A 20,329-nucleotide genomic window follows, 5' to 3' on the forward strand; every position below is an offset into this window, starting at 1 on the left:
TCCTGAGGAAGACTGTGATCGAAGAGATAGATTTATTTCAGTCTCTGTACCAAAACCAGCTGCAGATTAATTTAAGCTCGGCGATATTCAAAACTGAAAAGCTGTCCTTTACATATGTATCACAGCCTACCTCAACTCCTCCTTAATCCTTTTCGCGGTAGTTAACGAGTTGGATGAGTTCCCATCGACATCTAACCTCCTTTTCGACATCTTGCAGGGACATCAAAGTCAAATATTCTTATAAACGTTCTCTAACTGTTATATTAACACAAGCGCCACTGAGATTTCCATCGAAGTTTGCCGGCCAAGGAAATGCAAAAGACACGCGTTTTGATCTCGTTATCCCATAAGTCTCCGCGATCATAAAAGAGACTAAATATGGTAAAATTTCCCATAACTTCTGGCGAGCGGTATACCGCGCGAAATATTGAAAAACATGGCAGACGAGAGGCAGACGACAATTCAAGTTTGGTTCGCGTTTTCGTGTGGTAGATTGATAGTTTTAGCATCTATGAGTAGAAACACGATCGTGATGGATACATACTTATAAGATGGCAGAAAGTACAGTCACTACGAGGGCATTTTATGGGGACAATTCAAAGAGGTACCTGCACGTCACTTAATCAGCTGTTGTGTTGATTTTCATTTACAACTACTACTAGTTTGTTTAATTTTCTGGCTGTAGAACGAATGAAGCTTGGAAAAAAAAGATGAGTAAATTGGAGAGATGTGCCAGGGAATTCGGAGATCACCCGATTTTACTTAAACGTCAAAGGTACGCCCAACTTTTTAGTATATTTGACAGAAATCATCACCACGTTTGGAATTATGCAAATGTTATTCATCGGTAAGAATCAAACATCTTGGGGAATGAAGATTTTCAACCCCCCCTTCAAATTTTGCATGCGGTGAGGCACTCAGTGGGGATGCACAAAAATGCCCTTGTTAAAGGTTGCAACACTCCTGTTGCCATGTTAACAATGGCTGCTTGTTCGAGGCCTGGAGCCTCATTTTCATATAAAAAATATCGCAAAAGAAGTGCAAAATGTTTATTTGTCTATCTCAAGCTACATGCAACATTACAGATTGGTACTTCTACCATACATAGTGACATCATTCATCTTTGCCTTGATGCATTCTATTTTCCCTTGGAGTGGATGTGAACACACCAATAGATTATTTATTTTGGTACAGTTTTGGTCACTTCTGCTGTAGGGTAAAACAGGGAAAACGTTTGTCTAAAATTCTCCAAAAGTACACCAATTCTGGAACTGAAACTATGCAGGTAGTTCATGGTTATAAAATTCTAGTTTTTAAATGTGTAACAATCTCTGCGGGCCAGCTTCTACTTTTCATAGTGGCAATTCGCAAACGAAGCTCAAAAATCAGATATTGCATAAATTGGCAATGTTTACTTCTAATGTTCTCGACAACAAATGTTTCACACAATTGAAAAGTGCAAGACTTTGAAAGAATGTTATCTTCTGAGCAATATCCTGAAGAGAGATCTTGCCTCAAGTTTTAATATTTAAAAACAATTGATCAACCCTCATGGAGGACTACCCGAGGTAACGACAATCATGTGGGTATCATCCAGATTAAACTTTATTTACACAGGGTAGCCCATTCAGCACAAGGCTGGTTTCCATAGGGGCCCTGTTTCTTAAAAATAAATTACATCAAAATTCTCAATTATTTATAATATATATGACTAGGATTTTAAAACTAAATTAACAGCCTAAGACCACAAAGCCAAAACTCAGTTAGGACCTAAAATAGTAAATAAAATATCAAGTTAAGATAAAAGAAATGTCTTGCTCGGTGGCAGAATGTTTGAATGTTTTCACTCTTCACAATGTTTAAAGGAAGTTTATTAAAAATTTCTGTGCCAGTAAAAAGAAAGGTCCTTTTCCCAAAATTTTGTTTTACTTTTGGTAGGTATAGCCTCATACTTTCCTTAAACATAAAAAAAAAAAACTTTTCATTGTGGAATAGTTCTGAATATTCGAAAATCTGGTGAAATATGATGAAAAGTAACTAGGAACTAAGGAGTGAAGACAGAGAAAAACGAGTTTAGCCTTGTGGTAATAGCGTCTACTGGGAAGATTCGGCCATTGCAGCTGCTCTATTGCTTAAGATGAGCGAGAGCAATGTGTAATAATCCTTGCAGATCTATTTTGTAAGTGCTGTAGTCGATCTATATCTTGCTGTAGAAGGTTACTCCAGGCAATGTCACAGTAATCAAATAAGGGAAGAATTGAAGCATTATGAACTAGTGTTGCTGCCTCCTTTGTGACGAAACTTCGAATACGGCCCAGAATACTAACTCTTGATGTCACCTTTTTACACACATAGTCCACGTGAGCCTTGAACAACTCAGTATCGCCTTATTACAACAAATGGAACAGGGATTTTATCACAATAATTTTCTACAAATTTAGCTTTGTGTGTGGATAGTGAGTAGTTTGAAAGGTGGAATTACGACATGATTTCATTGAATCTTTCATTTTGAACTTTGTTTTGATTTTTTATTGATCAAGACATGGAAGGAAACATTGACTGACTCAGTTGCACTGTGGCGGTGACAAGTCTCTCTTTATCATATCTTGTGCAAATTTTCTAACAGTTTTCTAACAGTTTTCAGATGATTCGAAATGTCTCAGATTCGAAACATCTCAGTTCCTGTCACCCGGAAATGACAACTGCTTGAACCTGCTCTTTGTAAAAAGAAGCAATATGTTGTACAAATTGATATTGTGGCAACTGGGTTTTATGTGTAGTACTACCACTGACAAGTTGCAATTTACATGTATACTCTCACCCTCAGTGTTTATGAAAGTTCAATCAAGGTTTTCCTCCCTTTTCTTTTTTTGGTTGTTTTACTTCAGAATGCATGGCAATCTGCTGAAATATTGAAAAATGTCAATTTTTCCTCTTCTTTGGAGCGACCTGATATAAACATGGAGAAAGCCATTGTCACGCCATTGTGATAATGTACATGTTTATGACAAATGATGGGTGTTACGATAGTTTCGTGTAGATCAGCCAGCTTCAACATGACTTTGTTTCAAATGACAGACAAGTATATTGGTGTATCGTCAAAGGATTTCGGATTGCTCAAATTCACATGAAAGAAGGTACAGTACTCGGAATCTGGATGATATGTACACGATTTAAGTTATATGATTGTAGTTACGTTGGATAGTTTTCCATGTAATATTTTTTTAAAATATTACAGCTAGAGGTGAGATTTCTCTTCAGGATATTGCTCAGAAGATAACATCCTTTCAAAGTTTTGCACTTTTCATTTGTGTGAAATGTTTATTGTTGACAACATTAGATGTAAACACTGCCAATTTAGGCAATATCTGATTTTTGAGCTTCGTTTGTGAAATGCTACTATGAAAAGTAGAGGCCGGCCCGCAGAGATTTTGACACATTTAAAAACTAGAATATTATAACCAACTAAGTGCAAAGTTACGTATGATGCAGAGTGCTATTTATGCAATAGCAAAAATCAGACCTGAAAAAAATCAGGCCTGTATGGGATTCGAACCACTGACCTCTGCGATACTAGTGCAGCGCTCTACCAATTGAGCTAACAAGCCAACTGGGAGCAGGCCGTTAAGTTTATTCTTAATAAACCCGTGATGATAAATCAGATACAAATATGAACTTTCATATATTCAAATATGAACTTTCATATATTCATTGTATCTAAGTGTATAGTTTCAGTTCCAGAATCAGTGTACTTTTGTTTAGCTTTAGTTATTTATTTTTTGGCAAATGTTTCAACCACTTTTAGTATCTAATAGCTGAATAATTTTGACTGGATAATGATGTTACTGCCATGTCCAAAATGTCCCTGTCTAGCATGTCAAACGTATTCTAATGTTTTAATAAAAATGTTTTATTGCAATTTTCTATTAGTTTAAAAACATTTTCCTGAAGGCAATTTGCTTTTTCATCATTGTTTTTTTATCCATGAACTGTGTACATAATACATAATACATAAGTATGGGGCTGTGCGGTGCGGAAATCCTACCCTCGCATCATCTTTAGTTACAAATGGTCCCTACACAATTCCAATTTACACCTTTGGCTTAAAAAAATTTAATATGTCACCAAATTAAGATGTACGATTATGCTATAATTAATCAGTGAACCAAACAATTTAGATAAAGATAAAGATAAAAATGATCATATAAACCAGGAGTTTAATGGGAAATTTTTTTTATTAACTTAATTAATTAGGAAAGGGATGATAATGATTAGAAAACAACCTAGCATGCTCCGAATCTCACTAAAATGCCAGCATGGACTTCTATATTTTCCTTCCTATTTACTTCCTTCTCCTCAAAGTACATCACTCCAAGACCATGAGGTTGTGTGCAGGTAGAACCAATGTTGCATCGGGGTATTGGGGTCTATTAGAGACCGCAAAAAAAAAAAGAAAGAAAAAAAAGCAGATCACAGCTGAAAACCATATGTAAAACTATCAAAATGATTTAAATTTCCACATCCCTGTTATCAAAACCCTAATGCAGTGAGACAAGAGAAATGGAAACCTAAACCTAATAGGAAAAACCAAAAACCATATCTGATACCAAATGCGAAACCCATTGGAATTTTTTGATAAAAACCCAAAACCATGTTAAAAGAAATGGAAAATGTGCAAACTGGAATGAGCACCAAAACCGAAAAGCAGATTTTTTTTCGGCTAAAAGCTGAAAACCAGTCTAAAAAATAGCCAAAACTGCAAGACCAGAAATCCCAATGCCCCTTCTCATTGTGATCTGAACTTTTTAAATCTCTTAGTTGCTGTTGAAGTTAGGCCTGTCCTCTGAGGTTTTATAGCTGCTGAATGTTTAATGTGTTACTAGTGGGTGTAATGGGTGCTTTAGAAAAGACTGAATGTCTAATGTGTTTCTAGTGGGTGTAATGGCTGCTTTAGAAAAGACTTACTCTGTCACTTCCACTATGCTGCATGTTCAGCTTTACTCTTATCTTTGCTGGTAATTAAAATTACAACTCAGTTGTGAAGTTACGTCCCTAACATTGATGATGTTTTTTAGGATAGACGACCCTCCACCTATCTTTGAAACTTTCCCACGACAACAGATGGCCTTTGATTACCTCGAGACTTGTCAAGAGGTAGGTGAGCTAAAGGTTTAAAAGTTTCTTTTAATTTCTTCTCATTTCTGGGAGTTGAGACACTTTTTAGCAAACGTAATATTATATATATATTTTTTTGTCACCTCAAAATTATAATTTTCTTAAAGCTTCCTTCAACTATTTGATTCACTGTGATTGGCAGGTCTAGGCCTAGTATCACTCAGAAAGGCAATTCTAATCCTCAAAGAAAAACATACCTGCAGTTTATGGAATCTCAATGGTTAACAAAACATCAGCTTCTCAAGATTTTTTAGAATAAGAATTCTCCTTTCACAAATTTGACATAGCTGTTCCTAACAAACACCAAGGCAGACAATCATTAGTGAAGGTTTACAGTTTACCTCTCATCTTAGAACATTAATTTCTTTCTGTGCCTCAACCATTCCATAATTTATTCAGCAGAGTTACTTCACCTAAATTTTTATTTGTTTCTGGAAGAATGTCTTGCAAAGGAAGTGAAGTAACTGGGTTTTTACCTTTTAATTAGGAATAGCTGTTTTTTGGATTTGTTTTTCTCTTTCTACAGTCACTGTACTTTTGGGTTCATTCTCACCATAAAGCAAAACTAGTTCAAGGATAGGAAGTAACGAAATACTGTAACTAATAGCACATTTTATAGTGAAATTTAATTTTTTTACTGGATAGGATGTTCATGTGTTTGCCAAAGAGAAAGACTGTGATGGAAAACGTGGCTATATTGTTGCAACTTTGCCATAATTATTTTTGGCACAAATACACAAGGTCAGGTATCACATTTATTTTACTGCAGTTCTTAGCAATCTGCAAAAAATGCACAAATGGGTGGATCCAGGGTTTTTCTCAAGACACAATGGGACCATTAACAAATGACCCAGCTGATGTCTGCACTGACAAAAAGAAGGGCTACTGCTTGAAACAGCCATGCTAAACTACCATTCTCAAGGCATCAGACAGACATTTTTCAATCCTGTCTCATGTTTTTCTCCAACACAAACAAACTGCTGAGTTTTCTTATACAGGTGTAAGAAAAGTGCAGGTCATCTCAGAGGGATGGGGTGCACATCTCCTGCATCCCTGCCTTGGATCTCTCCCCTACAAGGCATGGTATATTTAAAACTTCTGGCAGTGCAAAAGCTTGGTGGGAAGGGTAGGTGAAGCTGACCAAAGAAGAGTTCAACTGACCTTTATACAGATCCTAAATTCAAAATGACCAAATAGCTTGAAATGAAGAAAGTTGATGCAAGTGCAAAAAAACAAACACACAAATGAACAGACAAACAAAAACCTTATTTTTTACTTGTCATTCCTGATATTTCTTTTTTCAACTTGGTAGGATATATTCACCAGAGGACAGAAATTATTATGAAGTTATACCAGAAGGTACTCTTAAATCTGTGTATAATTTAATTGTTTAATACATATTTTTAAAATAGCCATTCACAGACTTTGTGCTTTCACTCCCAAGATCTTATTAGTAAGCCTCCTAACTGTACTCTTTACAATTCTTGTGATGTTAGTTTGGAGAATTTGTTGTTGGATTGACTATTCTCATCAGTTGTCTGCTTGATATTGAATTGATGTGGTAGAGAGGTATTCTGTTATGGTCACTCAGTTGGGAGTTAAGGAGTTAATTGGGAGTGAAACTGTTGAAAACTGAGACGGCAAATTATTCTAGATTGGTAAAATAGTGTTGAGATGAAGGAGGTGGCCATTGTAGTTGTTGATAATAAGATAGAGGTCTGGACCCAGTTGTTCAAAGGCTGATTAGCACTAACCCAGGGTTAAATTTTAATCAAGATTCTTTGTTCCTTTGTTCAAAAGCCTTTCTCACCACAGATAATTTTCTCCATTCTTTGAAGGATGTTCAGTCATCAAATTGTAGACAAAAGGAATTGTACTGAAGTTTTTTTTGAAAGCTTTCAGATCTTAAATCTGATTTGATTTAAACTAACCCTGGGTTATCTTAACCCAGTTTTGAACAACCCGGCCCTGATGGAGTGAATGATTGTTGTCTTTAAAATGAGGAAGTCTGGTAGCAACTATATTGTGGAGTTGGTTTGATGTCTTACACTTAAGATTCTTGTGATATATGATCCTCGCAGTAGATCAACTCAACAGCCTGCTCCCAGTTGGCTTGTTAGCTCAATTGGTAGAGCGCTGCACTGGTATCGCAGAGGTCAGTGGTTCGAATCCCGTACAGGCCTGAATTTTTCAAGGTCTGATTTTCGCTATTGCTTAAATAGCGCTATCTACTGTGAGGATCATATATCACATGTATCTAATACCGCAGTTCAAAATATATGAACTTCATATATTTCATTGTATCTGACTTAAGATTCTGTCGCAATATTACTGACCTTTGAATAATCATAGGGGCTGCTTGTCGACTGTATTTTGACCTGGAATTCAAAACCAAATTTAATCCACAAAAGGATGGAGCCAGTATGGTAGACATTTTCATCAAGGTGAGTAAAAGACAGTTCATTAAAGACAAGAGAATAAGTGCAGACGAATGAGAGAATATTTTCCATTGCTAAGTAAATGTGTGTGGGAGGAGGTCTGCATAATAAAGGGGAAAACTGTGTTGGAGGTCTAGAGCACCACCCAAGGCTAAAGGCCTCAGCTCATACTCAAGACTTATGGTACAGTTTTTCTTGTATGGACTGATCTACGCCAGTAAATAACTTGATATCTATTTTTTCTGCTCGCTTGCTTTTTTCTGCTATACATTTAGAGCAAATTAGATAACATAGAACAAATACTGGACTGTTGTCTGTATTGTAAAAAGCTGTACTGGAGAATTCTATGAGTTGTTTGCTCAGTGAAAACCCCCAAGCCTGATCTGTCATTCCTGGGGAGCATTAAACCCTAGCCTGATCTGTCATTCCTGGGGAGCATTAAACCCTAGCCTGATCTGTCATTCCTGGGGAGCATTAAACCCTAGCCTGATCTGTCATTCCTGTGGAGGATTAAACCCTAGCCTGATCTGTCATTCCTGTGGAGGATTAAACCCTAGCCTGATCTGTCATTCCTGTGGAGCATTAAACCCTAGCCTGATCTGTCATTCCTGGGGAGCATTAAACCCTAGCCTGATCTGTCATTCCTGAGGAGCATTAAACCCTAGCCTGATCCGTCATTCCTGTGGAGCATTAAACCCTAGCGTGATCTGTCATTCCTGTGGAGTATTAAACCCTAGCCTGATCTGTCATTCCTGGAGAGCATTAAACCCTAGCCTGATCTCTCATTCCTGTGGAGGATTAAACCCTAGCCTGATCTGTCATTCTTGTGGAGGATTAAACCCTAGCCTGATCTGTCATTCCTGTGGAGTATTAAACCCTAGCCTGATCTGTCATTCCTGGGGAGTATTAAACCCTAGCCTGATCTGTCATTCCTGGGGAGCATTAAACCCTAGCCTGATCTCTCATTCCTGTGGAGGATTAAACCCTAGCATGATCTGTCATTCTTGTGGAGGATTAAACCCTAGCCTGATCTGTTATTCCTGGGGAGCATTAAACCCTAGCCTGATCTATCTGTCCTGGGGAGCATTAAACCCTAGTCTGATCTGTCATTCCTGGGGAGCATTAAACCCTAGCCTGATCTGTTATTCCTGGGGAGCATTAAACCCTAGCCTGATGTGCCATTCCTGGGTAGCATTAAACCTTAGCCTGATCTATCTGTCCTGAGAAGCATTAAACCCTAGCCTGATCTGTCATTCCTGGGGAGCATTAAACCCTAGCCTGATCTGTCATTCCTGAGGGGCATTAAACCCTAGCCTGATCTGTCATTCCTGGGGAACATTAAACCCTAGCCTGATCTGTCATTCCTGAGGGGCATTAAACCCTAGCCTGATCTGTCATTCGTGTGGAGTATTAAACCCTAGCCTGATCTGTCATTCCTGTGGAGCATTAAACCCTAGCCTGATCTGTCATTCCTGTCGAGCATTAAACCCTAGCCTGATCTGTCATTCCTGTGGAGTATTAAACCCTAGCCTGATCTGTCATTCCTGTCGAGCATTAAACCCTAGCCTGATCTGTCATTCCTGTGGAGCATTAAACCCTAGCCTGATCTGTCATTCCTGAGGAACATTAAATCCTAGCCTGATCTGTCATTCCTGGGGAGTATTAAACCCTAGTCTGATCTGTCATTCCTGAGGAACATTAAACCCTAGCCTGATCTGTCATTCCTGTGAAGCATTAATCCCTAGCCTGATCTGCCATTCCTTGGGAGCATTAAACCCTAGCCTGATCTATCTGTCCTGGGGAGCATTAAACCCTAGTCTGATCTGTCATTCCTGGGGAGCATTAAACCCTAGCCTGATCTGTTATTCCTGGGGAGCATTAAACCCTAGCCTGATGTGCCATTCCTGGGTAGCATTAAACCTTAGCCTGATCTATCTGTCCTGAGAAGCATTAAACCCTAGCCTGATCTGTCATTCCTGGGGAGCATTAAACCCTAGCCTGATCTGTCATTCCTGAGGGGCATTAAACCGTAGCCTGATCTGTCATTCCTGTGGAGTATTAAACCCTAGCCTGATCTGTCATTCGTGTGGAGCATTAAACCCTAGCCTGATCTGTCATTCCTGGGGAGCATTAAACCCTAGCCTGATCTGTCATTCCTGGGGAGCATTAAACCCTAGCCTGATCTGTCATTCCTGTGGAGTATTAAACCCTAGCCTGATCTGTCATTCCTGGGGAGTATTAAACCCTAGCCTGATCTGTCATTCCTGGGGAGTATTAAACCCTAGCCAGATCTGTCATTCCTGTGGAGCATTAAACCCTAGCCTGATCTGTCATTCCTGGGGAGCATTAAACCCTAGCCAGATCTGTCATTCCTGTGGAGCATTAAACCCTAGCCTGATCTGTCATTCCTGTGGAGCATTAAACCCTAGCCTGATCTGTCATTCCTGTGGAGTATTAAACCCTAGCCTGATCTGTCATTCCTGGGGAGTATTAAACCCTAGCCTGATCTGTCATTCCTGGGGAGTATTAAACCCTAGCCAGATCTGTCATTCCTGTGGAGCATCAAACCCTAGCCTGATCTGTCATTCCTGGGGAGCATTAAACCCTAGCCTGATCTGTCATTTCTGTGGAGCATTAAACCCTAGCCTGATCTGTCATTCCTGTGGAGCATTAAACCCTAGCCAGATCTGTCATTCCTGTGGAGCATTAAACCCTAGCCTGATCTGTCATTCCTGGGGAGCACTAAGCCCTAGCCTGATCTGTCATTCCTGTGGAGCATTAAACCCTAGCCTGATCTGTCATTCCTGGGGAGCATTAAACCCTAGCCTGATCTGTCATTCCTGGGGAGCATTAAACCCTAGCCTGATCTGTCATTCCTGTGGAGTATTAAACCCTAGCCTGATCTGTCATTCCTGGGGAGTATTAAACCCTAGCCTGATCTGTCATTCCTGGGGAGTATTAAACCCTAGCCAGATCTGTCATTCCTGTGGAGCATTAAACCCTAGCCTGATCTGTCATTCCTGGGGAGCATTAAACCCTAGCCAGATCTGTCATTCCTGTGGAGCATTAAACCCTAGCCTGATCTGTCATTCCTGTGGAGCATTAAACCCTAGCCTGATCTGTCATTCCTGTGGAGTATTAAACCCTAGCCTGATCTGTCATTCCTGGGGAGTATTAAACCCTAGCCTGATCTGTCATTCCTGGGGAGTATTAAACCCTAGCCAGATCTGTCATTCCTGTGGAACATTAAACCCTAGCCTGATCTGTCATTCCTGGGGAGCATTAAACCCTAGCCTGATCTGTCATTCCTGTGGAGCATTAAACCCTAGCCTGATCTGTCATTCCTGTGGAGCATTAAACCCTAGCCAGATCTGTCATTCCTGTGGAGCATTAAACCCTAGCCTGATCTGTCATTCCTGGGGAGCACTAAGCCCTAGCCTGATCTGTCATTCCTGTGGAGCATTAAACCCTAGCCTGATCTTTTATTCCTGGGGAGCATTAAAAGGAGGACATATTATGGAATGGATATGAATATTTTTTTCTTCTTCAGTATATTTGTCACCACCTGAAAAACATTTATGGTGTTGATTGTAACAGGAAATATATTATAGATTTGGATTCAAGGTTAGTGTCTGGTAATGAATGGTTTTTTTCATGCAAATGCATGATTCAGATAAGATTTCTTATTATCCTTGTGAAGTGCTATTACTATTTTCTATGATATACTGGTGATTAAAAAATGGTAATTGATCAACTTAGTTGCTCTCTTCAGTGCTAGTGAAAGTATTCCTGAGGTCTAACATACTTGGGATTCCAACAATTTTAATGATAATTATCACTTTAAAAATATAGAGATACTTTATTCCAGAGCCTGGTTTGGTCTTTTCAGATGTTTCAAAGAGAAATGCTCCTCTTTCATTCAGTGCATCATGCTGAAGTACAACCATTTTGTTCATGTATCAACAGTTTTTTCCTCTTTGTTTTAAGGTTTTGGCCTCCTTTTGTTGTTTCAATAGCTTCTCTCATTTTCCTCTTTGACTTTGGCCACTGCTGTTGTTCAGCTATGATAAAGTAACATTGTCAGAGGAAATTTAGGTCACAATGAGCCAACCAAACCCTGACCTCAACATGGTATCTCTTTACCTATAATTTATTCACATTGCCAAAATCGCAAGAGAACTTCATTTCTAAATAATAATTTTGATCCGTTGATCTATATAATTACTCTGTAATCCCCTGAGTCATTAACAAGTAAATTGTTGTTGATTTGTTTTCAGTACTTCCTCTAAGTTTTCGAGACATCTGATCTTCCACTTACCTGGTGCTGTATTTAAAGATAACATTCATGCTGGTAAAATGCTGTTGTTTGTGGCACAGAAAATATTTACTCTATTATGCTACTTTAAGTAACTCAGAGTCTGCAATTCTGCAGATAATTTGAAGGATTGAGGATTTCTTGCTGTTATCTTGTTTTGTAGTGGAAGAATTTTAAGGTTTTCATTAGCCTTCAGAAAATGGATTTTCTCTGATTGCCTAATTCTTCTGCTTAATTTTTGTGGCCTTAGCTATGTTTAATCCAGACATGAAGTTGTTGTGTATAATACTGTATTACTCAATTGAGACAATTTTTGATTTTGATCAAGAACTCTGTTTTTCAGGAAACTTTGTCAGACACATTTGCACATTACTGGAAAGGAAGCTCAGCGTTGGTTCTGAGTTTTCTGCAAACAAAGATGTGGGTTCTGACTCTTATCAACCAACATGGCCATTGAGTGAGGTCTTGACTGGAAATCGCTCTGTCCACACATCTGAAATTAATGCAAAAATACAAGAAGAGACACAACATGAAACCTTTACCTCAGGTGCAGTTTTGGACTGATTGTGTAGTGTTTGCAAAGTCAGTTTTATTATATTATTGATGTTTGGTATTAGTATGGTTTAAATTCATCACACTGAAACAGAGAATTTGCATTGTGACCATTATGGCCCCTCATTACCAGAGCTTTTCCAGGTTTCTGTAGCTAGTCCTTGGAAGGTAAAGCACTGCTGTCAAATGGCAAGTGTGTGCATTGAGATTAATTTTTGGCTGCTTGTTCACCAATTTTCTGCCCAAATTTCAATGGAAAATATAAGAAACAACCAGTGTCTCCCAAAATAAGCAAATGGAATTTGAAGCATTTTCAGAAATTTTTAAAAAGAAACAAAAGTAAGGAAAAGAAAACACTTTCAAGAGACTTTTTCAAACACAAAGATTAGTTAGGTGAGGGTTTCCTTTACATTTACTGTCCTTTTTAGAGGTTTACCGAACAAAAAATTATTCATTAAATTTTGTAAAATACAGTGACTTATTGGCTTGTGTGGTTTTTTGTAATTAGTGCCGTGAGATAACTTGGCTCTGACAGCCTTAAAGTATGCCACCTAGTCATTAGAATGTTGGCATAGATATTTGACTGATGTGTTGGCAGGTAATCTTCATCACTTGGCTGAGTTTCCTGATGACCTCTTCTACCCCAAAGTGGAGAGAGTCGCTGTTCTCGTCTGGAGCACATCCACAAAAAAAATCAATTTTGTTGTGAAGCTAAATTCACAAAGTAATTGTAGCACTTTCATTTGCCTTTGTAGTTAACCTGCAAGAGCTAAGAGAACTTATTGTGAAGGATGGAAAAGGTGAATTGGGGATTTTCTGTGACCAAGGTGTGTTTAATAATAAGAAAGTAAAATCAGAAGCCAATATAAGTCACATAAATGTTGCATTGATCTTGTGCAGATGAGAAAATTGTCACTTGCTGACTTCACTAGATTTAACTTTCAGGGGTTTATACAAGAAATAGAAACTTTCGAATTTTCAAGTCAACAAAGATAGGAAAAGATTCTCATCTGGTTCTCTCCAGACAGAACACCTATAAGGTATGTAGTGAAGGAATTCTCTGTTGTGCCTTTATTATTAACACATGTCAGATGGAGAGAGTTTGACCACATTTTTCGTGTCTTGTTTGTCACGTAACAGCCTAGCTTCAAAATTGTGAAAGGAAGTTTCTCCAAAGATTCTGAGTACTTGCTATTTCTTGATTCACTAGTATCCAATGTCAGGTGAGGACACAAGTTGTTTGACAAGTGTGATGACAAATCTGAGTCTTCACCCGGTGTAACTTTTTTCAAAATTAATTCAGTCTATATAATTAGTGCTTCTTTCTGTTTTGTAATCCTTTTCGTTATCAAACAGTATGCAAGTGGGAGGAAAAGATGTCAAAGTATTAACATGTGGCAGCTGTGAGAAATTTTGCAAAAGATCTTCTCGAATGGATGCACGCGATGCAAGTATGTTTTGTAGTTAATTGCCTATCAAGAATATTTATAAAGACGTAACGTTGAGTAAATACGGCCCTGTGGTAATTTTCTGCCGATGGAAAGATTTAAGACAAGTCAGGGAGAGGTTTGCCAGGGTTCTGGCTCTCAGTATTGGTGCTTAACCCCCTTGCAGACCGATCGCCATCTCGCGTTGCTCAAGTCCTTATTTTCCTGCAGGCAAAGAAACCCTAGCACTGAAGCGTTTGACAAGGGCTTTCTTGCTGGTCATTTAGCCCATTTTAGACTGACAGTTAGGTGACGATCAAAGGACATTTAGCCGAAAGTGATCAGACAGTTAGCCGACAATCAAACAACAGTCAGCTAAAAGTTGACGGACTGTTAGCCCATTGTTGACCTATGTGTTAGTTGGAGCAGATTCTATACCTCTCCTGTGGTCTCTTTTTTTCAGTGATGTTAAAGAAAGTTGATCACAAGAAGGAAGTTTGTCTTTCCTTAAATTCTTCTCCTTGTTGCTAGGTTCGCTTTCTCAGCATGGATATGAACACTCCCCTTATCCTGAAATTGACGACTTTATCTTAAGTGTTCTCACCAAGGGTGAAGTACAGGGTCAAATCAGGAGATGGGTTTATTTTCCACAAGGTACCGTCTTAGACAGAAGCTTTTACATATAAAAAATATTTATATATATTACTGGTTATACGTTTACAGGTAAAAACGAACGCTATAATATCCCGACGTTTCGGCGACTTCATGACGCCATTATCAAGGGTACTTGATAATGGCGTCATGAAGTCGCCAAAACGTCGGGATATATCGCTCGTTTTTACCTTTCTATGTATTACTAAATCTTTGTTACTAAATCTTAGTCTGTGGGAGGCAGTGTGGCTGAGTGGTTAGAGTGTCGGACTCCTAATCCGCCGCTCCCGGGTTCGAGTCCCACCCTGACCACTGGATTTGTTTCACGGTAGCCCCGAGTTCAGATCCTTGGCCACGCTTGTAAATAGCCAACTGGTTTGCCTCCGGCTGGTTGGGGTTCTTAATGATGTTCTTAATGATGTTATGTTCAATTTAGACCACTTGTTTCTTTTGTTTGCAAGGACCACAATGGAAACTACTGGTTCACCAGTAATTGTGTAATCCTATAAAAAGACTTTTTTTTTTTTTTGTTAATATGGATTATACGTTTGTCAATTAAAAGAGTCATCTTTAGGAATTGAAGTCGCAATCAGTTCTACTTTTTCCATTGAGTGCTCTTCCAAGCGAGTCACAGATCACTTGTTTGTGAGCCAAGCAAAAAAGTAGGTTATTACAAAGACGATTGGAGGCAAGCATGCGCGATTGGTTGAATAACAATCTCGAAACTACATTTTGTCTAAACCGAGCCTTCAAAAAAGCCTCTAAGTCTCAGAGACAGTTCCTCTCTTTCATTTTTTTCTTTTTGTCTTTAAGTATTGACTGGTACTGTTTATTTTTAGCTTGATATGGGATGATGCTACTGGATCACTGATATCTAAAGCATTAGAACATATAGGAACATTATATGAATATTTATGTTGTGCATACATTCAGTTCAGTCTGAGGCGTGCCTCTGGACAAGGAATGTAAGGAACAGGAGATCAGCTGTTCCTTGAAATTCAGTGAATCAGGCTGTGATGAGTGCAGAGAATTTCTAGAGATAAGGTGTAAGCAAACAAATTTCTTTTTATTCAACAGGAAAGTTAATAACTTATGATGTTATTAATAACCGTTGGTGCGAAAACATCGGAAGAGCGCACAAGAGTAATAACGTGATGTAAGCCATTAAGCCACTCTTTCAGTAATGATTAACAGGCAGATTCTGTTTCCGTGCATCTGTTCAGTAATAGATCACAGGTAACGTCAAAATGTGGTAAGAACATAGAGTCTTTCCACATTTGAACGTCTTCTGTGATCTATAACTGTACAGACCTTCTGCAACACGAAATATATTTGTTTTATATTGTTAGAGAGCAAGTAATGTAAATGGTGACGTCACCTATGCGTCTGTCCTCTAATAGATCATAAGTAAGAACCAATCAGACTGCACGTGTTATTCCGCTTATCATATAAAGTGCATGTATTTTCTTTGCCTTACAATGTGTTTACTTCGGGTTTGGATCACGACGATTCTACTGCATGGTGCTTATGTTGTTCTATCCAAACTCCCTTGAAAGAAAATGAGGTTAATAAACAAAATATCGTCCATGAATTATAAGAAAGGTGAATCAATGATTATGGAAAATACACCAACACGCAGTTAATTTTTTTATACTAGGATTGTGGCAGACTTGAGACTTGGTGTTTACTACCAGAAATGCCACGACCCCGACTGTAGAGGGATTGACTATCGTTCCCCTGGTATGTTCTGGCTGCCGAAAACACATAATTTTTTAGGATTTGTCGGGGAGCAGACTTAAAAATCGAGAGTGCGGAAGAACGATTCATGGAGAGTTCTCGCGCAGATTCCAATTGAAATGCAAAGTATGGCAGGGTTTTTTCCAGGAACTGGAGAAGTAACCTTCAGTTTCTATCTACCTATCAATCTATCTATCTATCTATCCATCCATCCATCCATCCATCCATCTATCTATCTATCTATCTATCTATCTATCTATCTACCTATCTAATCTATCTATCTAATCTATCTATCTATCCATCTATCTATCCATCTATCTATCCATCTATCTATCCATCTATCTAATCTATCTATCTATATTCAAATCTTTACCAGCATCATTCTAGCTTTTTACAGTCCTTCAAAAAGATAGTCAAGAGACGCTCACTCTTAAAATTATAAGAAAAGTGTGTATTTTTGCGAAAAATTTTCCAGACTTTGCAAAACTATGGAAATAAAGATGGAGCCTTAAAAAATAATCGGGGAGAAGTCTGGAGTCTATTCCTAACGGCGGGAAGTGCTTAACTAAATTTCACATTCATGCATTAATTACCCAAACATTGGGAAAGCTTTATCGGTTGCACTATTTGTGAAAGCATTGAGGGGATAAAAGACTTTCTACCATATAAACTAGTCATAGCCTATTGTCGTATGTTAAAAAAAAGCAATTTGCAAACCATTTATCGTGTGGTTACTTTATGAAAAGCCTATACCACAGGAAATCAATCCGTTGTCAAGTTGTGAGGTAATTGAATAATCACTCTCCTGTGTAAAAAAAATTGAATACGATTCATGAAGTGTAGTTTACGCTGATTAATCCCAGAGCTCTTTTGTTAATTCATTTAAAAATCTTTAAAACCGTTTATTTTCGTTTTTCAGTTTGACGAGTTTTCAACTAATGATTTTGATGACCAAGAGCTTTGTAAGTTGTTATCTGAATGCGAGCAGAGGCTAAATGATTCTAGGAATGATGAAATGGAAGAAATGCTAAACACAAAGGAGAACAACATGAACGAAGATTTTGTCCCAAGAAATAAACAAGATGTAATGGAATTTGACAATAGTGGTTGTGTTACGCAACCTAAAGTTAGTGATTGTGACTTCGGTAATGACTTCGACGATGCATTACTGCTTGAGCTTCAGGTTCCACACCACACTTGTGATAACGAAGGTGCAGTTTCACATACAAGAAGCCTTAGGGATCACAACAACCATACGTTACAATCTTGTCACGATAATGAGAATTACATGAACGAAATATGGAAGTTATCAGACGAGAGAAGCAACAAAACCAAATTAAATAAAACGGCGGGAATTGACCTCTCACCAAATTATACGATTTGTCAGGATGAAACACAAGCCAGGATGAGTGGAAAATATATGTGTGGTGGGGTATTACTTGAGAATTATTGCGTTGATAATGCAAGGGAAAAATTTTTATCAAAAGAGGAAGTTTCTGAGTGGTTAGATGAAGAATCTCTTGGCGATTTAGAGTTATCTATGGCTGCGGAGGAGGCCGAAAGTACGGCTTTACTCAAATGTATCCTACTAGTTTAGCACACTATTTTTTATGTGATAACTCTCTTTACCAGGAAAAGCTTCAAAGATAGTGTAAGTTATTTGTTAAGTTCAATTCGATGTTGTCCTGTAGAGCCCTGATTTCAAAGTCCGTTTCGCGAAGTGTTTTCTAACTACATAAATGAGTGGTAAACGATGTAGCGCTGAGATATCTCAGTTCTCCAATATGTGATAAGCTGTTTTTAACCGAAAAGAAAGCTTTGGAAAAGAGAGGCTTTCAAAAAAAGCTGTAAGAACCTAAATAAAAAACTTAAAAAAAAAAGTTTGAAAATCACTCGCCTTCGTCTCTTCTCACATCCCCAGTTATTTGATCATGTTTTAGAGCCCGTGAAAAAGATATTCATTGCTCTTATGACATAACTAGTTGTCACCGAACAAATGCGGGCCCCTTTAATAAAGCATCCGCTTGGAAACTGAATTGACCAATCAGAAGGTGCGTACTGTGTTCATTTATGTTAGGAAGCCTCATATAAAAAAATATGGTCGGTTCAAGGTGTTCAGTTGGTAAAAGAAAACGTGATATTAAACTGTGCGACAGTAGAAGAGGAGTACAAAATCAAGGGAGGATTGGGTTGCTGTCGCTGATCTTACCTTTTGTCTCCCTCCACCCCTCCCGAAAAAAAAAATGACCATTATATCCGGCAGTTGGATCGGGCATTAGTACATATTTTGGCCCACAAGAGGCGATGTTGAAGCTTTGAATTGATCGAGGCATAACATCTGTTGTCCAAGTGTAATTTCAAAGACTTAAGTGTAAATCATTTTTTTGTTATTGTAGTTGCTAGCAATAAGATGTAAACTGTGTCGTCATTTTCTATTTCGTGATCACTGTGCCGCATCTTGCCTAATAATGGTAAGCGATCGAAGTGGAGTGCAAATTGGTCCCAAATCAAACATGTGATTTCAAAATCTGTGTTGAATATATTTGGACGTAAGGCAAGAAAACTGGGTCTAGTTCATAAACTCGGCTAACATCTTCAGTATAATTTAGAATAAAAGACGTAAAATCTATCTTCATGGCGACAGCATACCTCAAAATGATCAATTCTATTTTCCTAAGTTTACTGGTTTTACTGTATTGCCTCTATTGATATGTTTTCTAAATTACTGAAAAACCCTTAAGAAGCCTCTCTTGGATAAAATGTTAACGGTTTTTTTTTTTTCGTTGTCAAACTGTAATAAGCTGGTGACTCACGCCATGTAAAATTGACAAAACCTTTTATATTTATAGAAATGCAAAACTAGCTAAAGGCACAATTGATGACGTTATGACAGATGTTTGAGGATGTCGTCCATAGTGATTCAAATGAATGGGAAACTCACTCATAAGAATGTATTTTTGAAATAATGATCTGGAAAAGCCGTATGCAGCCTGCTTTTTGTGTATGACTTCATTGCTGTCAGTTTTAAGGCACTCGGATCTGAATCGAAGTGAGGGTGCAGCGAAAATATATCTCAGGTATTTATTTCTTTTTAATATTTAAAATGTACAAAGAAAGATAAGATCAAATGACAGTGAATTATGATATCTAAAAAACCGAGTGAAGGATGATATTTCAATTCCACAGGAAAAAAGAAACATTTTTTGCGTCCTTGGAATTCAAACATGACAATTATTTATTCCTACCTCTCCATTTTTTTCGTTTGAAGGGCTGATAGAGAAATTCGTAGTTACTCAGGCCTGTCCTCAAAAACTTCGCCCAATCCTCAGAAAAGGAATCGAAGTTCAGAAATTTTAAAACTGGTTAACGCTGTTTCCTATTTTGCGTTTTTAGTGGTTACTTAGAATTTGTTCGCAGGGATGATAACAACAATATGTCCACATTTTTTATACAGTGAATTGTTTACCGCGACACGTTCTTTCTGGCGCTCGAATAAAGCAGAAATATCGTAGAAGAATAAGACAACTTTGAAGATTACAACACTGGAGAAAATGTAATTGCAAGGTAGGGGAGAAATTACTGTTTTCAAGAATTTCTTTACCAATTTTCGTTTCCGGTTTAGGGACAATTTCACAATATTGTGACAACATGAATCGTTCTTATTCAGTTGTCAAATGTGCTGAATTATGGTTAAGAGAAGTTCCCGTTGAAGCTTCAGTTATGCACAGCAGTCTCTTTAAAAATTGATATAATACATGACGATTATGATATGGCTACATTTTATCATTTTTAACTTCTTCGTGAGAAAGACAGACTCGGCATATGAGACCTGTCGTGTATTATGAGATTCCACAAACATACAGTGCGCTTCACCTGGATAAAAATGCATTATCCATTACTTTACTTTATTATCCAAATCTTCTTCGTGAGTACAAATAACACGCGAGACGAGTACAAATCACGCGATATTCTTACTCCAGAAATACCCGCGAAATTCGCTCGCACTGAAATAACAATTTGGCTTGTTGGATAGT

General features: G+C 38.1%; 1 protein-coding gene across 1 annotated transcript; it reads left to right on the forward strand.

Annotated features, from left to right (window-relative positions):
* The first annotated feature begins 394 nt into the window (after positions 1–394).
* LOC148742921 (DNA-directed primase/polymerase protein-like) lies at positions 395–18,345 on the forward strand. The gene is given in 19 exon segments (XM_088760881.1): positions 395–604; positions 686–775; positions 5,076–5,154; positions 5,821–5,889; positions 5,891–5,916; positions 6,488–6,534; positions 7,528–7,619; positions 11,164–11,237; positions 11,891–11,964; positions 12,272–12,475; positions 13,236–13,307; positions 13,426–13,520; positions 13,621–13,703; positions 13,837–13,931; positions 14,439–14,561; positions 15,636–15,714; positions 16,216–16,296; positions 17,035–17,080; positions 17,215–18,345. Coding segments are annotated over 19 exon segments (2,160 nt in total). The 5' UTR covers positions 395–551; the 3' UTR covers positions 17,893–18,345.
* Positions 18,346–20,329: the final 1,984 nt, after the last annotated feature.

Source organism: Stylophora pistillata, chromosome 1, assembly GCF_964205215.1.
Source record: "Stylophora pistillata chromosome 1, jaStyPist1.2, whole genome shotgun sequence".
Taxonomy (NCBI): Eukaryota; Metazoa; Cnidaria; class Anthozoa; order Scleractinia; family Pocilloporidae; genus Stylophora; species Stylophora pistillata.